We start from the raw sequence: 19,196 nt of genomic DNA, 5'->3' as shown, positions 1-19,196 counted from the left end.
TGTCTTGCACTGGCAGTAGCCCGGTGCACTTTAAAATCTGAGTAATGTATTTCTATTCTGTTCCTCAGGGGATCAGTGATAATGTTCCACTGGTGAAGGCGGTGGTCCCTAAAAATCAGTCTCACTCATTCATGTCCCAGGGGAGCCCGGACACACTGGTGAGTCTTTCTTTCTAAAGAAATGTATTTGCTTTTCATTTCTTGAGTGGGTACTGAACTTTGTAGACTTTTATGAAAATCAGACTTGACAAAAAAAATGTGTCTGTTTGATTGTAGCAGTTACAGGGTTTGATGCCTTGATGCATGAACATCTTTGACTCAGAAATGATGACTTCAGCTGTAAATTGCATCATGTTTGTGTGTATCTTTAGACTAGATCCAATTCTAATGATAGATTTTTGAAGTAAAGGTTTTTAACCATTTCAATTCTACAGGTCACATTGAGCCAGAACTGCCTGATGGGAACACATGGATGGCTGCCTTATGATAAAAACATTTCCAATTACTTTACATTCATCAAGGACCCAACTGTATCAAATGCAAAGTGAGTACATTATGAAGTGGGCTGTAGTAGTTAAACCATATGCCGATATTCTGTACAGCATGTTTTTTCAAGTCAAAGCTGTTCTACTAATTAGTTGCTAGTGTCTAAATTCTACATAAATTAAATACAATCTGCTTTCTTTAAAGAGCAGAAACTCTCTTTAGTGACAGGGACAGCATTTGAATGATTTAAATGATATTAAGCTGTATTTAAATCAAGCCTTCTGTTTTAATTCAAGTATTTTAATTGATGCAAACAAATAACACTGTGTGTTTATATTGGAAACAGTGCATAAAGTAAGTTGAGCAGTAAAGGTGTATATTTGGTATGGCCGATTTTGATTTGTATCTTACTGGTAGAACTGATTTTTAGTTCTGGTTATTTATCTTTCAATTAAGTTCGTATTCGCCCCACTCCTTCAATCCCTCTAGAACCCAGCGCTGCATTAATGGCCCATTTACCCCCGGACTAGAGATCACCACCAAGCTCTTTGTTGTGTCACATGATGGGAAATTGCTCTTCAGTGGAGGACACTGGGACAACAGCATCCGAGTGACCTCACTGGCTAAGGGCAAGCTGGTTGAACAGCACATAAGGCACATGGGTAAAATGTTTTTTATATACATGTATTAATTTACTTCAGCATATGCTTTTGGGCTTTTCTCAGTTTTAAAGAGAAATTAAAAACCAGGTCTCATAAAATGTGTTGCCTTAACTGCGAAAGTTGGATACTGGTTTTTTTGACACTTTAGCTAGTTGGTGGCAAAAAATGTTAACCATTTGAGGACTTGCCTTTTTGATTGTCATCAGCATTTTCTCTTAAAAAAAAAAAAAAAGAAAATACAAAAAATTCATCTTTCATTATGCTCTGCATGTTAGGGGGTAGGTTTAGTAGTTTAGTTTAGTTTTGTAAGTCTGCAGTTTTGAGTTGTTAGCTTTCATAGATCTGTATAGAGATCTGCAGTGTTGAATGAGTTAGTGTATTGTTGCTTTAATGGCATGAGCACATTCTGCTTCACACCCAAATACATACAGTGTGGACATCCTGACACATTACAGTAGATCTTTATCGTGCCTTCACTGTTTCAGATATTGTGACCTGCCTGGCTACAGACTACTGTGGAATCCACCTAATATCAGGGTCACGGGATAAAACATGCATGATCTGGCAAGTTCTACAGCAGGTATGTGGGAGAGAGGTTTCTGGATCCATTGCTCATTCTCTCAAATCGTGCTTCTGTAGTAACATGTTCAATTCCCTTGATGTGTGGTCCGGGCAAACCAAATATAGTGGCAAGGTTGCAGTTTGGTTGGTTGTACAGTGTGAGCAATAGCATTTGGTCCTTGTGTGTGTACTGCATTAAAAACTTTCAGAGAGCACAACAGAAAAGGAGTGAAAATGTGTTTATCTGTAATGTGTATTAATATTGTAGTATATGAGATGAGGGGCAGGGTTGAAATGGGGATATGAATAAATGTAGATTCATGTAAAGTGTTAAACTTCCAGAGTGGTTTGAAAGCATGGCATGCAGATAAAGCTGTTATCACTGTGTTGGATGAATATCCCTATTGACAGGAATGCAGTGGAGGTGCCTGTACATCCTTGTAGAACAGCTTACATTGTGAGCTACATCTACAGATTCACTTTGGCATTTGTGATGAAGCTTAGCTTGGGCATTTCTTAAAACAAGTTATATCCTTTTGATGTTTTAATCTCTGTTATCCATCTAAGTTTAGTGCATATTGATTAAAGATAATGGTCTACAGCTTTAGGGTTGTACCCTAATACTAATCACCATAATCCCCCCCCCCCCCCCCCCCCATTAGGGAGGAGCTCCAGTAGGTTTGGTGGCTAAACCTGTGCAGATTCTTTATGGACACACTGATGAGATTACGAGTGTGACTATCAGCACCGAGCTGGACATGGCTGTCTCAGGTTCCAGGGTAAGTAAGAGATCTATGTATTGACATGAAATCTCATGAGATCTTTATTTTTACCAAAAGATACTTGTATATAAAAAAAAACATTGCAAGTCTATTAACACTACTCCAGTCTGTATATCTTCCCATGTTATAATACAGTACATTGATATTACGACAATCTCTTTACATACATGAACAAACTGTGAAAATGTGGTCCCTCAGGCGATCATTAAAAGCTGGTTTGACTGTAATATTTAGTTATTTCTGTTTTTAAGACAAGACAGTGTCCATGCTTTGTATCTGAGTGGCTCTGTGGTTGATGATTTTACCCTCTCTACAGGATGGCACGGTGATCATCCACACTATCCGGCGAGGGCAGTACATGAGGTCCCTGAAGCCCCCCTGCGAGAGCTCACTGCCCGTCACCATCCTGCACCTCGCCATCTCCTGGGAGGGACACATCGTCGTACACACCTCCATCGAGGGGAAAGCCACCCTGAAGGTACAGCTGTCCGCTGGCCTCCATGTTGGGGTGCTGAAGGCCCCTGTCTATTCAGAAGTACCATGCTGATAGTGTTATTTATTTATTTATTTTTTTCCTTTTTCTTAGGATAAGAATGCTCTTCATTTGTACTCTGTGAATGGAAAATATTTATGTTCCGAGAATCTGAAAGAGCAAGTATCAGACCTCTGTGTTACTGGGGAGCACATTGTCCTGGGCAGTGTGCAAGGATTCCTGTCTATCCGGGACCTCTACAGGTAAAGATTTAGTGTTTGTTTTTAACTGTAGATGTTAAAGATTGTGCTGGATGATTGCATTTTGGCAAATGTGGATCAGCTTATACCATAGGTCAATGACATTTTGTATAAGATAGTGTCACAAGGCTGGCTGAGTGGTGACACGTCAGACCCGGAAGAAACACAGACAGACAGTAGTGGTGATTGAAACTGAGATGCAATGGTAGTGTTCAGAAGGTTTATTGCAAAATAAAAAGGTTTTAAACACAAAACACACAGGACACGGCACTTACACCAAAATAAATATATAAACAAAACTGACTAAACAGTAAACAGTGCACGGACAGACAAACGAAACACGGTGAGTGAGACTCCTTCTTCTTCTTCTTCTTCTTCTTCTTCTTCTTCTTCTTCTTCTTCTTCTTCTTCTTCTTCTTCTTCTTCTTCTTCTTCTTCTTCTTCTTCTTCTTCTTCTTCTTCTTCTTCTTCTTCTTCTTCTTCTTCTTCTTCTTCTTCTTCTTCTTCTTCTTCTTCTTCTTCTTCTTCTTCTTCTTCTTCTTCTTCTTCTTCTTCTTCTTCTTCTTCTTCTTCTTCTTCTTCTTCTTCTTCTTCTTCTTCTTCTTCTTCTTCTTCTTCTTCTTCTTCTTCTTCTTCTTCTTCTTCTTCTTCTTCTTCTTCTTCTTCTTCTTCTTCTTCTTCTTCTTCTTCTTCTTCTTCTTCTTCTTCTTCTTCTTCTTCTTACCTCCTTCTCCACACTCGTTCTCTACTCACCGAACACCCAACCCCGAGTGAGTGAAAACATGCTGCTTTTATGCAGTTGTACCGAGACTCGATTGCTAGTCAATCATTCAATTGGAATCTCGGTACAACTGCACGTGAATTAAAGTGCACTTTCCCATGTTCACATACTAATACTTTAAATGCACGTGATGTGATGTGCCATCCTCGTGCCTAAATACAAATATACAATTTAAATACTTGTGCTGCACACACCCATTTATATCCCATGTACCAACTACAATACACCAACATTAACACACGCAACATACAACATATAAACATAAACTACGCACAAGGGCGTGGCCACATTGCCACAGATAGCCATTACTATGTTTTGTGTAAAGGGGTTCAAATTGCAATTGATATTGTTAAAATACCACTTATTTGTTGAAATTGGAGAATTCAAACCTTTAATTCTAAGTCATGTTTCAAATAGGATGTGCAACATAGACAATGAAGAATGTCTTTCTATAACTGTTTCATCCATTCCAGTGCAGCATTCCAAGCCTCATTACACAGTGGCTACTCGGTAAAGCTCATAATAAAACCTCTAACATCTTTATGTGAAAAGACTACTTTCTCTTTAGAAAACTGAGAAAGAATTGACTTGAACAGAAACAATGTACAAATGAATTACAAAAGCATTGTTTCACATGGGGCTGTTTTTAGGGTGTTATGTATGTACAGCTCTCTTATGCTCTTAACACACCAAACTCTCTTTTCAGTTTCTGTCCTCCTTTAGCCCTCAGTCTCTTTCTCATTTACCATCCTTCTCTCACACTGTACTCTTAACAGTATAGGTGGGCAGTCTGACAAATTTATTTGGATTTCACAGGACAGCCGTTTTGGATGTGCCTAGCAAGACTATGTTAACAAATAATGTACTTGTTAGTTTAGTCGTTTTTTACAGTCTCTATTTGTATGCATTGCTTTTTCCAGCCTGACTCTCGGCCCGGCCCCCATCGCCATGCGGGTGCCTGTTCACTGCGTCTCGGTCACCAAAGAGAACAGCCACATCCTGGTGGGGCTGGAGGACGGCAAGCTGATCATCGTGGGCGTGGGCAAACCGCCAGAGGTAAAGTCTACCGTCAGGAACTATATCTACCAAACCATGGAGAGCAGCCCTTTCCTGTCTCGGATCAGCCTGAAATCACCAGCACAGCTCCTCAAGCTCAGGGACCGGTTTGTGTTTCCCACAGCCAAGAAATAGAGCATCTTAGACACAAAGCTACTGGCTGCAAAAGAGGCTTGGACACATTAACTTGCCTCACCCACTGGAAATATAAATTCTGTGTGTCTATGTGGGTTATTTTGTCTATAGGTTTAGTCTATTTGACCACCTGGCTTATGAAGTTCTACTGAATCCACTCTTGTCTTTGACCCCAGGGGGCAAGGAATATAAACCTTTGAAATGTGGGTGGTGGACTTTGACAATACAGGGAAAATCTGGAAGACAAGGTGTCAGCATCCGTGCAACCAATAAGTAACCTTTCCACTTATAAAGATGACCCTTATAGGAGGTGATGTGAGCTTTTAAATAGTCAGACATCATCACGTTTCCATGCAGACAGAATTCCTTTTCAGTTGATTGAGTATTGATGCTTTATTATTCATTTAGGACTCAGAACGCAATACTGTTGCCTGTAATGAGCTCATTGTTTCTGCTTTTGCTATTTTTGCTTTGTGGATTAAAAGCTGATGTTGATCAGTTGCACCAAAATCCATTCGGTCCAGTTTCGATCCAGACAATACCTGATTCGAATAATGAAGTATTGAGAAACATAATTTCGGCGATTTTTCAAACCACCGGCATCAATGCATTTCTACCAGATTTCTAATGATGAATTGTTTTTCATTTTCTTTTAACCTTTTGATTTCCCATCTCTTCCTAATGCTTCAAACAGATGCGTTCAGGGCAGATCACCCGGAAACTCTGGGGCTCGAGCAAACGCCTGACCTCAATCTCGTCAGGAGAGACTGAATATAACACCCAAGATCACAAATGATATGATGCATGACGGGAGAACCCAACCGAATCACAGCTCTCTTCCACACCTGAATCCATCACCTTGATTTGGCCTCTGCCACACTAATCAGTATCAGTGTAGCCAATCAGAATGCTTTTTGAACAGATTTGTTGTTTTGTTTGCTACACAATTTGAATTTCAACAGATTATACTTTTTTTTATTTATTTATTTTTTTTATTATAAGTGTGACATGGCAATAGATTAAAAACTTCTGAATTTAAATTCTTTTTTTTTTTTTTTTTTGCTGCTTTTGTAATTTTTTAATGTGTGATTGTGACCACTCAAAAACAAACGATTAAGATTACACTAACAATCTTATGATCTTCCAGAATCCTCGAGTGGATCATTGAGGTTTATTATTTAAATATCTTGTTCAACATGCTGGTGGGCAGCTATATCAAGCCATCCCATGTGCTCTTCTATCAACATACTGTAGGTTCTTCCATTTGTCAGAGGCCAGGAGTGGTCAATTCTCTGGGGTGGATTTCATTATTCAATTGCAGTGGTTTTAAAAAATGTACTAAAAATAAAACCTGTGAATAAATATGGTAATTGCAGACTAAGGTTTGATAGAGTGGAGCTAATATACATAAAAGCATTGGGGACCTTCTGAAAAAAAATCCCTTTCCTAAGGAATATTTATTTTATGATGAGGCAAGTGGCAGAAGTAACAGTGTCGATTTTGATATGTAAATAGCAATCTGCATGTCAAAGCGCTTTTTAAAATACTTAACTATTGCTCAAACCTAAGATTACAGTCTCTAGATACGTTTTAAATGTCACGACTGGATTTTGGTTGATTGGTAGTTGGTAGCCAGTGTGAGATTCCTTCCTTGTATAGACAGTATTTAATAATTACGTTTCTACAGGTAATTTGTTTTGGGCAATTGTTTTAAAAGTTTCTGGTAGAACCTGGAATATTCCTGGAGTTTTCATTCGGAATCCCCAGTAGATTAATGCAATGCCTTACGTGCTATTAGATTTTCGATCTGGCATTGATCAGAACGATGAATGTAACGCTTAAGTACAGTTTTAAATTGAAAGTAAAAATAGTTTCATATTGGTTGTCTTCAGGAATAAGATGCAGTTTTATTTTTGTCAACAAAATATGGCAATAATATTGATAATACTATGCAAACTCTTCACATAATTGGAAACCTGAAACCTGCTTATGTTTGCACTGCATACTCAGTCTTTTTAACCTTCAAAGCCTGTCTGTGTTGGTTTCCAATCTGTCTCCATTGTATTTGATTTGACATTTCCATTTTTATATGGGATTTTGTGTACCAATCTTGTCTGAAGTGAAAACCTACAACTGTTTAAGCCATATGCATTCACACTTGCCAGGCTCTCTCACACACACACACACACACACACAAATGCTGCATTATACAGTACTGCTTGTGATGAGAAAAAACACTACATCAGTACATTATGGTTCTGCTTGTTGCAAATTTTTGCATTTGGCTCTGACTCTGCTTTATTCAGACACAGGACATTCAGTTTAATAAGCTGATTTTCAGTAAGCATTAAAGCAGTTTGTGTTCATGAGGAGTGAGTGGCTATTGAGATGAACAGTTAGGTGAAGTATGAATCAAAATAAATCTAAAGTAAAAGCAATGAGCTATAGGACAGTTCTAGTAATCAAGTTAGCCATCATTTATAGAAGGATCTTCCCATGAAAATGAACAAAGCATTTAGGACTACTGCTGTGGGAGGTGTTTTTGAGTTCAATCACAGCAATACATTTTTATGGCACTAAAGAATGAATTATTTAGGTTTGCACCAACAATCCTGCAGCTTAAATCAGCAAGCCATCGTTCATGAAAGGATCATCCAGTGTTACAAAAAAAAAAAAATTGTACCTGCACAATGAAGAAAGAAAGAGAAGTATGCTTTCTGATTTGTAGTTTCTTGGATTGTTCAAACTGATTTTAAAATTTGATGTGAATTTTGTGATTTAAATTCATTATGTATATTTTGACAAGCATGCCTTGTCAGAAAGTTTTTTTTTTTTTGTATTACCTTTTGTATCATTCACTTAATTCTTCCCAAATGGCTTTTATCATTCACCTGAAATGTAGGAATCAGCTGTTCAGTACAGATCCCATACCATATTGCAAGACCAATATATTGTGTATATAACTTTGTCACACAGGTGTAATTTTTAAAGATGGAATATTATTGGAATGAAAACATAATTTGCAATTTAAAATATTTTTTGCCAGAGGAGTGATTTTTTTTTTTTTTTTTTAATGCTTGTCTATTTTTTCTTGTAATTTAATAAATAAGATTGTGCCTCATTGGGTTTTGTTTTGTTTTAATAGGAGTGGGTAATATTAAGGAATGGTGTAATTTGTGTACCTGTTCTTTGTTGTGTAATATAATTACTAAATTGTGTATATAATAAACTTAATTTTTATATGCCAAAATGCTGACAACCTTAACTTTTTTTTTTTAAATATGATAATATGTAAAGTTGTGTAAATCATTTAGTGTATTGAGATTTTTGTTTTCAGCCCTCTGTGCAATAGCTTGGGTGTGTGTCTTACAGGTACAAAAATCCAGGGTATTAACAATATTTTCTCTTTTTAGACTTTGTCAAAATCCGGTTTAAAGTTTTCAGTGTAGTTTTCATAACATCCACCAGGTGGCACTAAAGCAAGCCCAGATGAGTCATACTGATGGATTCCACATGGCATGGCCAACAAAAGCTGATCAATGTGTGTGTTCCTGTTGACTGAAGACCTGCTGTTTGAACATTTTTTATAAATTAAAATGAAGTTGTCATTTCTCCTGGGATATGAAACTTTATCAGTATTTACAAGTTTGATGACAAGACCAGTATCCTCAAGCTAAGGCAGAGTTGGAGTTTTTTTGGGCATCTCTTGGTGCATTTCCCCGAACTGCGTAACGTATTTCAGCAAAATGCTCTGTGGCCCTCGGTTTCAATGAAATGGTCCATAATTCAACAATTCGGTGACACGTCGGAAGTGTCCAATGACATTGTTAAAGGTGTACAGCCGTGTATAATGTTTTCACTAGCATTACAAAGGGGGTCCCTGTTGTTGAATTGCCACTCGCTGTATACACAGCCTTGTTTGTTGTGCTTCTTTTAAGATGCCTGTTTGTATACTCTTCTGTGATTGAAGTTTTGAGGAACTCTCTTTTAATAAATTAGTGTCTGTATATCTGCGTATTGTTACATATATGTATAGCATGATTGTTTACAAATGAAAAACTATATTTTATGTGCACTTTCCAGATACTAAAGATTGTAAACTTGTATCTTGTTTTAAATGTACACATGATCTGTATATGAGGAATTCTTATTTGCTTTGTATGCTCACATATTGGGTCCAATGCAAGTGCAGTTGTATGGGATAAATAAATAAATAAATAAATATGCATGATATTTATTTATGTTTTTCCTTTTCGTTTCAATTTTAAGTTGTACCCGTTGTAACCCTATACCCACTTAATGATATACAACGAACACAGTGCTAAAGCTTTGCAATGCACCATGTTGTAGTTAATATATTATGTCTCATAATTGTGGGGGCACACCTTGTACAGCGGGGCTCTGCTAGAAGCCTTTCCTTGGTTACTTTATGTGCTGGGCACCTCCCCCAGTTTATCAATGATACTGAATACAAATATTAAACCAATCAGGATTATTATATATATATCCTAACTGGTTAATCTCTAGGATAGTACAAGGAATTGTCAGAAGACTTAATTTACCGAATGTAAAATTCAGATGTATTACTATTTGTTAATCTTAATTTTCCCTTAACATTGAAATGTACGCATTGCTTTATTTGTATTTTGCTTGACAATTTAGCACTACTTTAACCTCAGCCCAGGCAGCTTTTATTTCATGATCCTGTTTCTTGATTTTCATCCATAACTTTGGTTTGTATCAGTCAGAAGAAAGCTGAAATCCGCACCAGGTTCATGCTGTGTAGCTGGCTTACCTCTGGAAGTAAATAGGAATATAAACAGTGAACACGGTGCCTGTATGATTTACAATGCATACTCTAGAATCACCAGAAACATTTAAAAATATATACTACTGTAGGACTGAGAGTTAGACAAAGCGCTAGATATGAATTCATGAATGCTGGTGGCCACAAAGAGCTGGAAATTTTAGCTCATATTTTCTAGCTACTAAGAGTAGTTGAAACATGATGCCCCGCCCCCCATACAGGTTTATAGCAGTTTGATACATTTAGGAGTGCAAACATTCAATTGGCATTAGAGCATGACAGTAAATGGGAAATAAAGTTCACTGTTCTTCTTTTTTCCAACTAATATGACCAGTAATAAACCAGGAGCACCACCAGTAGCTCTGGCCAGTGCTGGGGTCATTGCTAGAACATACCAGCTGGGTGAAATTTAAACATGTTGGTTATGTGACTTTAATCATTTGGGGTTTTTTTGGCTTTACCTGCTCTTTTACTGATTCTCTTAATTTGTTAAGAACTTAAGGGGCAACTTAGGTGTCTGAAATATCAGTTATCTTAACGAATGTATTTTAATTCTTGTTTCGAATCATTCTCTGTATCAGGGTGAGTTTTAAAAACTCAAAACAGGCTCTCCAACATGTCTTCATGTAACCACTCTTACTCGTGGGTGTAAGATAGAAATCGGTAAGAGATGCCACCTAGAACTGAGGAGGCGACAGAGGGACAGGTTAATGGTGGCTTTCTGAATTTAAATAGGAAGAAGACGACTTTGTTTGTAACTATGACATTGCATATACCAACCAAGTTTTCTGTTTTTGTTTTGTTTTTTCTGCCATCAAAAAAACGCTCTCTCTCTCTCTCTCTCTCTCTCTCTCTCTCTCTCTCTCTATATATATATATATATATATATATATATATATATATATATATAAATAATTTGATAGATGAAAATTATGTTAGCGTTTACAAAAACAACTGTGTTGTAAATATGTTGTCAGTTAGCGCCCTCTAGTGGAATAAAACAAGTGTTTCACATGTTATTGGATTTTGTTAATTATTTTCCACACAGGAGTCACAATTTACCAAATTTGTTTAACGTTAAAGGCAAAGCTCAATAAATTAGTGTCCTCGTCTTCTGGACAAGCGATATAGGCCGAACTGGAAGTTGAGAACAACATTCTACTGCACGGAGCTATGCAAAAAAGAGTAATATGCCACTAGATTTGTAAACCCCCAAAAAACTCAAATCTGCTGCTGTCAATAGTGGAGATACGTACCCTCCTCATGTAGGGTGGAATTAGAAACTAGCAGCAATCTCAGTTTCATCCCGTTTGCTGAAAACGTACTTTACTTTGTTAACTCGGCGCTTATTTAACGTCCAAAACATTGTATTAAGAAGAGTAACATAAGCTACAAGAAATTGAACTTGAAAAGAGGCTCAGTGTGGGTATAGCTGGCAAAAGATCGCCTGCTGAAATCTTTTTGGAAAAGTATTGCTGAGTTTGTAAATTGTAAGGTCAGTTTCATGACTGCGCAACATCTGCAACCAATTTACAGACGTCAACATTTGCTTCCCCAGCTTTAATCTATAGCTGTACTATATGTTTTAAATCATGAAAAAATATGATCCGGTCATATTACTTTGGGCGTGGGGTGGGGGTTGAGCAGGGCTTGCATTGATGCCAGTAGAGGCGAGTCCAAAACGTGTTGAGTCAAGGCCTTCTATGACATCATATGTGGAAGTCTTTTGTATGATGTAATCACTTCGTTTTTCTTCAAAACCCGCAGTCCCCCTAACAACAGAACTACATGTTCCCAGAACTGTGTGTGTCTTTTAAATGAAAGCATTTCTTTTGGCTTTTTTATGCATGATAAAGCCTAGTATTTCTAGTCATTTTACTAACGTGTAAGTTTTCTGTGTCAACGTCATCTGTAATTAAATGCATTTGTTACTATAGCGAAGCTTATGGCTGCCCGCGGACATCAGTGTTCATCTACCGTTGTACCAGAGAAGCCTGGTGATGTAGTCTCTCCATCGCAGTCTCAACTCCTCTCTGTACCTGCCTCCGGACACGCACCAGAAAAGCACAAATCAAGTATTATTTTAAAGGTGCAAACCTCATGTTTGTTTATATATATATATATATATATATATATATATATATATATATATATATATATATATATATATATATATATATATATATATGTTTGGCTTCTACTCCTGCTATCATACAGCCTGCATATATGATTGTAGGTCGGTTCGTACTACCAGGGTTTTTTGTTTCATTAAATGCGTGTACTTGTATACATTTTCTTGTAGCTGCTGAAGAAAAGCTCTAAACAAGATGCAGAAGTGGAGGAAGAAGGACCCGATGTTCTTGCAGAGGATGATGTTCCACACCAGACTCCAATTGGGGAGCCAGTGAGTACAGTTTTGAGTGATGAGGCTTGAGTTGAAATCCCTTCTTAATTCCAACACACACGCACACACATCTACTGTACCTAAGCATTAGGGGTTGTATTAGGACCTTAGAATAATTGCATTTAGGTGAATTAATTTCATTTTCCAACACTAGATATTGCTTGGGGGCGGGGGACGACAAAACAAAACGTATAAACGGGTTTAGTGTCAGCGGTAAAATCCATTAAAACGTGCACTGTATCGGTGGCCATTACGAAAACAGCACAAAGGAGTTGTTAGCGGTGTGGTACAGTGGACTCTAGAGAATGTTTTATATGTTCTAAAGAATACAGTCTTTCTGTGCCAAGTGAAGGGCGTGGCCCGTCTTTATGCTATACGGCTTGAACATTGTTTAGCCACGCCAATGCTTAGTTATTAGTGGAGACAATTGACAGCTGTGGGGATGGAGGGACACGACTGACTTCTTACTTCACTAAAGCTCCATGACCCTGGCACACACCCATGTCCTGTCACAAACAATAAACGATCCGTTTGAAAAATGAATACTGTATTGTCATTATGTTTTTTAGGCTGGTTGCTTGGCTGTGAACATTAGACAGTGTAAGGAGTTCACCAAGCACTGTATCCTTTTAAGTCCTTGTACAGGTTTTTTTTTTTTTTTAGTACCTTAGCATGTTTGCAGTTTAGGGACCTAAATTTGACTGCCAGGATAAAGGATTTTTCTCCTTGGCCTAACATAAGCGCAACTGAAACGTTGTTCCATAACATACTGAGATATGCAGATAATGCTTTCAGCTTTCTGTTGCAGTTTTATTTATTAAAATGTATTGGGAGAAAAGCTGCCTGTATTCTGTACATTGTTTATTTGATTGCAATACGTCATATGTGTATTTGTAAGAGGATATGCTTATGCTGTGTTTATTTAAAAATCCAGGATATGTGAGTTCTTTCAAAGCCCTGAAAGTGAAGTCAACATAAGGAAGGACAGGCTTCTTCCAATTTACATTGTATCTGCTTAAAAAATAAAAATAAATAAATAAATAAGAGTTGATCATATCTAAAGCCAAGAGGTATTTCATCATGTTTGCTTCCCACATCCAGCTGACATTCTTTTAGTGTTTTGTTTAACGAAAACTTCTTAAGCGCCACTGAAGAAAAGCACGCTGGGGTTCATCCGCATCAGCATTGGGAACGTGGTGAAGTGCTCCATGCCACATCTCTGCAAAGAGAGCAGGTCTACAAAATCAGAGGTGTACATTCGATTTGATGAATGGAAATACATTGTGGTTCAGGTACTGTGCCCTGTGTGGCTTTGTGTTCTCTGGATAAACCGCTGACCTTCCATGTTGAATAAAAATGAGATTGACATTAGAAGAAGAACCCCCCCCCCCCCCCAGCCCCCCCCCTTACTGCATAAAAAAGACTAACTGTCACAGTCTGCTAAACAAATGCTTTTTGAATATCTGCACATCTGTGGTGTAATATTGCATTGTGCCCTGAAAGCATAATACATACTCTCCTGCAATGTATTTCATCCAGAACTATAAAAGCACTCAACAGCAGTATATTATGTAATACTTATATAATACTTTGGCTGACATTTTGTCTAGAAGTCTCTCTTAATGTCTTCAGAAATGTAGTATTTAGTATTGAGCTTTTTTTTTTTTTTTTTTTTACTTTTGTATTTATTTGGGTTTACGATTCATTGTGATACAATAAATGATTACATGAAAATCAATGCAAGATCCTCAGAAACCAGATAGATGATGTCTGTATTATAATCATGGGCAGCAGCACTGTACTGGTTTTACACCAGGTTCCTAAACGCAGAGTGGACGACAGAAACAAGCTTGTGGTGGAGCTGATCGGGTATGAGTCTGATGGTGGTCTTGCCAGGCTGTTTGGAAAGACTACTTTAAATCTGCTAGAAATCATCCAGGTTAGTTACTCGTCAAACAAAATATAGACGATTGCATCCCTGACGAATACACATTTACAACAGTCCACACTCAAAGCAATCTCAAAGCCTTTTACAACACCAGCACCATTTATTTTTCCTGAATTACTTTTCCTGAGGTCCACATTACACAAACAATGATAACAAATGTCTTTGGGAATCCCCCCCACAGCACTTTTGAAGTTAAATCGTAAGGCGAAGCAAAACGCTACAAAACAAAACAACAAAAAATTATTAAGATTCACATTTACTGTTTTAAATAATGTCAATTCAAAAAGTATTCAAACAAATTATTGATATATTCTTTATTTGTATTTTTTTTTTTTTTTTTTTTTAGAAAATGGCAGCGAGAGAGTTGTATGATTTAAAGCTGAAAGGGCAGGTAATTATTTTATTTATTTCGATAAAAAGACGTCACATTGACAAAACAGTATTGCTAGCAGATAACATCCCAGTCAGTTATGTGCTGAGTCTGAATTACATGGAATCAGCGATTAAACAGATCAAACAGGCTGTGTTTTGAATAGGACCCTTTGTGATGTTTGTTTATCCAAACTGTACTGTGTCCTGTGTAATCCTGATGGAAATGAATGACAGAGAGATTCTACTTTTCATGTCATTTTCAATAATGATCTTACAATAAAGTTGTGCTGTATTATACACATGTGTAAAGTAATCACATCACTTCATAAACTCTCATTATAAATCAACCAATCACAGTGAAGTATTTGCCAAAATGTAAGTACATCGTAGCCTTGTATAGATGTCATAAAACACACGTTTCTCCGGCTGCATTTTTGTTTTTAATAAAAATAGTCTCGCCACGACACAGCACCTGTGGCAGCTGATTTTGGACTGAACCATTTCGCGACCGGGGGAGGGGAAGCATAAAAGTTATGTTTTTTCAAAAATATTAATATTTTTTTCATTTTAAAGCTATTCCTGAGTATATTCTTTAATTGTGCGGTTTATAATAAGTTAATACATAGTGTGTAGGGTGTCTCTTATTGTATGAGACGTAATTTGTCACAGTTTGAGCAGCCACGATTTTTAAACCTACATGAAATAAATGCCCTCTATGTTCTGTATTGTTGTTTGTCTTGAGTTTTGGCACTGCCATTCAGAAATGACTCATTCTTTTAGGTTGTTTGTAAGATTGAATTGGAGATATTATTTTCCTATGGGACCTTTGGATATGGTTACTCACATCAGGTATGTAGTTTTGAGTATCTTGTGTTGGACTAGATTATTGAGTGTTAGAAGACTTCTACTACGGTCCTAAACACACATTGCTGACGATTCACTTTAGAATGTTGCTATTTTTTAATTAAAAATGCCTTGCTTTACATTTAATTTTACAATGGCAGTCTATTATTTTACTCATTTTGCAAAGCCGTTTTTAATTCAGAATACTCATTTAGTGGATTTTTTTGTATTACCAAGGTATTCTGCTTTTACAGCAGAGCTTGATTGTTAAAATGTATCTTTTGTTGTGTCCCAGTTGAAACAGAAGCAGAAGGAGCTGCAGGCGATGGTGGAGAGGTCCTTGTTCATCAGGATCCCTCCCTCAGAGCAGTCCATGGACCCACACTTGTAAGCCCCTTCCTTGCTTGGTCTCCTTTCTCAAGTGGTGAATCCAGATCATTTTCAAGATCGGTTACTGGTTTAAGTCCCAGTAAAAAACATTTCTACCTTAGCATAATGCAATTTATTTTTTATTTATTTATTTTACAACAAAAGACATTTCGTGAAACAAACTTAATTATATTGGACTATATGTAGTTCTAAATTGATTTCAGATCACAATGAAACCATACATCATTTAAAGACTTGGTGTAACATGGCCTTTTCTGTTGTCCTACACCAGTGATCCACACATGTATCTCTTCAAGTTCATTCCAGGATCTTGTGCCAATGAACCAGGTCTTTAATTAAGCATTAATGTCCAACGCAGAGTCATTCCGTGCTAGATATCTGTAGGTAAAAACTACTGCAGAGGATATTAATGCTATTGTAAACAGAGCAAATGTTTTTGTGTATGAAGACATTTTTTAAATGTGGTTTTAGGTTCTATTTTGGACTGGATAGCCAAGGATGCCTGGATTATATTGTTGTAGTTAAAGTCAGTTTCAAGATTCTAATGTCCTGTTAGCTTTTAGAGGTCAGCTACCTGTGGGACAATGATTGCTCCACTGTGAACCTGGATGACACCTGCAAGGATTATAGCTCACATTTGTATGCCTAATGCAATATCTAATCATTTTTCCTTTCATAATGTGATGCTTAGTAATAGTACCACACCATGTTCATCCACCGTTTCTTTTTACAGCAATGTGACCACCGGGAAGTCAGAATATTACCCAGAATTCCTGTCGCCGGAGCTGAATGAGCCACAGGGGACTGCCAGTAAATCAGAGCTCAATATCCCTAGCTCAGCTTCAGCAGAAGACTCCTCTACCCCGAAAATGTCAAAGTTTGTTCTGGAGCTCATGGAGTCTAGAAACAGGTACTTCAACCATTCAGACTATTGGAACCTAGCAGAAACTCAAATCTAGCAAGGGGTAAACCATTAAGGAACCCTCCATTTAACTCATCATCTCAGGGCCTTGATTATTAATGCAAATTCAGCTGTTTAACTAACGTCCTTTTCCATGCATTGCACTCGTTTTCGAGAGACCATACCAGGTACATCCTGTGTGTGTTGGTTTTTATTTTCAACATGCTGGTTATTCAGCCACACCTGTGCTTGGAATGATTACAGTAATCGTTGAACGTTCGCGGAGTATTCTCTTTCTAGCACCTCTCATAATGAAGAACCCCAAGGTTCTTCACAGTAAAACCAATACAATCAAATCAAATTGTATATCCATAGGCTGAGCGAATTGAAGATAGCCTATGAAAAATGTCAAACCACCAGTGAATCTATTGAATATTTAGAGAATCTCATCATGAAGAAAGGGCCCGGTGAAGGGAAACCCCACAGATTGGGGAAGTCCAAGGTGAGCGACCAGTGCTTGTGTGTATGGAATGGGGGACCACAGACGTCCGTGTGTGTGTGTGTGTGTGTGTGTGTAGAATGATGGATGTTCCTACATACATTTCATTTTAGGGACACAATTTCATGGGGCATCTCTACTTTGAAAAATTGTTTCCTACAAAATGTTTTGTGGAAGTATTAATTAAAATAAGCTGAGTTTCTTTGGCTCTAGGTAATGAATAAACAATTATAATAGCCAAAATGTATGCATAGAAAGATGAGAATTGAAACGGCGGAATTGTTTTAATGTAAATGATTACATTCTGTGCAGGGGGAGGAGTGGGTTTTCATATTGTATGAGATGTATTGGTGTTCAGTGTATGGAAGAACGCACCAGCCAAGACGTTTACCCTCTTGACTTTTTTTTTTTAATGTAATGGACAGTATGTTGGTGCTTATGTGTTTGTATATTTGTGTGCGTTTTCTTTTTTTTTTTTTAGTTATGCAAGTTCAGAGAAAAAGAGGATCTCGCCATTGATTCTGTAATAACTCCTGAGGCTGAGCAAATTCAACAAGGAGAGGCATCGGGTTCGTACAGTTTCATTTCAATTTCTTGAGTAACAGATAAAGTATACAGCAGCTTCTCAAATCATTACCATCTGTAAACGTGTTCTTTGTACACTTTTGTTTTAACAATATATTACTTGCATGAAAAACTACCATTTTTGATATTTTATCAATGGGATTGGTACTTAAAGCAATTTGGTGAAATCATTTTCTTATATTTGTTATACATAGAATAACCTTTATTTCAAATCTTAACTGAAAACAACACAGTACAGCATAGCGTTTAATCAGTATTTACAGATATTCAGTATATTACTTGCTCATTTATATGTCGTAGAGTATTTGCATTAACAATTAAATATTGCATCTCTGTACTTGCAACATTAAAATATATGAATTAAAGTAAAGGGCAATAAAATGAAGGCTACCTCTATATACGTGTTTTTTTTTTTTTTTAAATCACGGTCCTCCTAAAACATCTCAAATGGAAAATTCAGCAGACCAGAAGGTACATTTTAAAATTCTTTATTCCTAATTTTTTCTTGTACACCTCAAAGTAAGATAATAATTGATAGGTAAGTGTTTTAGACGTACAGCCTTATCCATAAAGTCTTAAAGTCTGATATTCAGGAATCTGTTCGTGACAGTTCCTTTAACAACAGTGGGTGGTGAATCTGGTTTCTAATAAGTATTTGTTACTAAACATTTACATTTTGCAGGCACTTGAACATAGCACAATGGAAGTCACAGCCTTGGACATGTTGGGTCTTTCTAAAACAAAACTAACTGGGGAGAAGAGTTTTGGGGCAAAAAAGCCAGCAGAACTCAAATTAGAATGCTCAGAAAGTAAGTCCTTGGAGGTTTTTCACAAGAAACTGTCAAGCAGGTCGAGTACAGCAAGCCAGTTAAGGCTAGAAAACCCAGAAGGGTGCAAATTAGAGGTTTTCCCTGCAAATCAGGACAAGAACAAGGTTTCAGATAATACTGTCAACAGAGTGATTAAAGAATCAGAAACATCAGAACAAGAGGAACCAGCTTTTTACAAAGAGCTGACTGAAGTTCCCAAAGGTTTCGTCACCTTCACCATCACTCCTGTGATCCCAGGAAAGGAACTGGAAAACATGAGAGCCATCACCTTCATAATTCCTGAAGCTGAATCCAAGATACCAGGTCAGACAAAGAGCAGAACAGACAAAGAGCCTTCCAAAACAAACGTGACAGTGACAGCCATCACTCCAAAGTACAGAGCAGTGGGCCCGGTAAAGATTGGTCCCAAATCCAAAAAAATTA

The 19,196-nt window shown here is 37.3% G+C and overlaps 2 protein-coding genes across 6 annotated transcripts in view; both read left to right on the top strand.

Annotated features, from left to right (window-relative positions):
• Positions 1-9,427, top strand: part of LOC117407176 (neurobeachin-like protein 1) — a 75,607-nt gene extending 66,180 nt beyond the window's left edge. For all 4 annotated transcript variants that reach the window (XM_059032120.1, XM_059032121.1, XM_059032118.1 and 1 more), the window contains 9 exons: positions 69-158; positions 434-543; positions 975-1,147; positions 1,633-1,727; positions 2,371-2,487; positions 2,807-2,968; positions 3,077-3,225; positions 4,924-5,059; positions 5,889-9,427. In XM_059032120.1, the coding sequence (XP_058888103.1) occupies positions 69-158; positions 434-543; positions 975-1,147; positions 1,633-1,727; positions 2,371-2,487; positions 2,807-2,968; positions 3,077-3,225; positions 4,924-5,059; positions 5,889-5,990 (1,134 nt within the window). In that variant the 3' untranslated portion in view covers positions 5,991-9,427. The remainder of the gene's footprint in view (positions 1-68; positions 159-433; positions 544-974; positions 1,148-1,632; positions 1,728-2,370; positions 2,488-2,806; positions 2,969-3,076; positions 3,226-4,923; positions 5,060-5,888) is intronic.
• Positions 9,428-11,780: 2,353 nt separating this feature from the next.
• LOC131738175 (cation channel sperm-associated targeting subunit tau-like) lies at positions 11,781-17,971 on the top strand. Of its 2 annotated transcripts, XM_059032116.1 has the most exons (11): positions 11,781-12,090; positions 12,304-12,405; positions 12,975-13,026; positions 13,549-13,697; positions 14,222-14,344; positions 14,700-14,744; positions 15,506-15,574; positions 15,864-15,955; positions 16,692-16,868; positions 17,235-17,361; positions 17,840-17,971. In XM_059032116.1, exons 1-11 carry the CDS (start codon positions 11,947-11,949, stop codon positions 17,954-17,956), a joined length of 1,197 nt encoding a protein of 398 aa, XP_058888099.1. In that variant the 5' UTR covers positions 11,781-11,946; the 3' UTR covers positions 17,957-17,971. The 2 variants fall into 2 exon arrangements, with proteins under 2 accessions (XP_058888099.1, XP_058888100.1); XM_059032117.1 differs by lacking the exon at positions 17,235-17,361.
• Positions 17,972-19,196: the final 1,225 nt, after the last annotated feature.

This window comes from Acipenser ruthenus, chromosome 10, assembly GCF_902713425.1.
Source record: "Acipenser ruthenus chromosome 10, fAciRut3.2 maternal haplotype, whole genome shotgun sequence".
Lineage (NCBI taxonomy): Eukaryota > Metazoa > Chordata > Actinopteri > Acipenseriformes > Acipenseridae > Acipenser > Acipenser ruthenus.
This window is presented reverse-complemented; position numbering and strand designations above follow the sequence as displayed.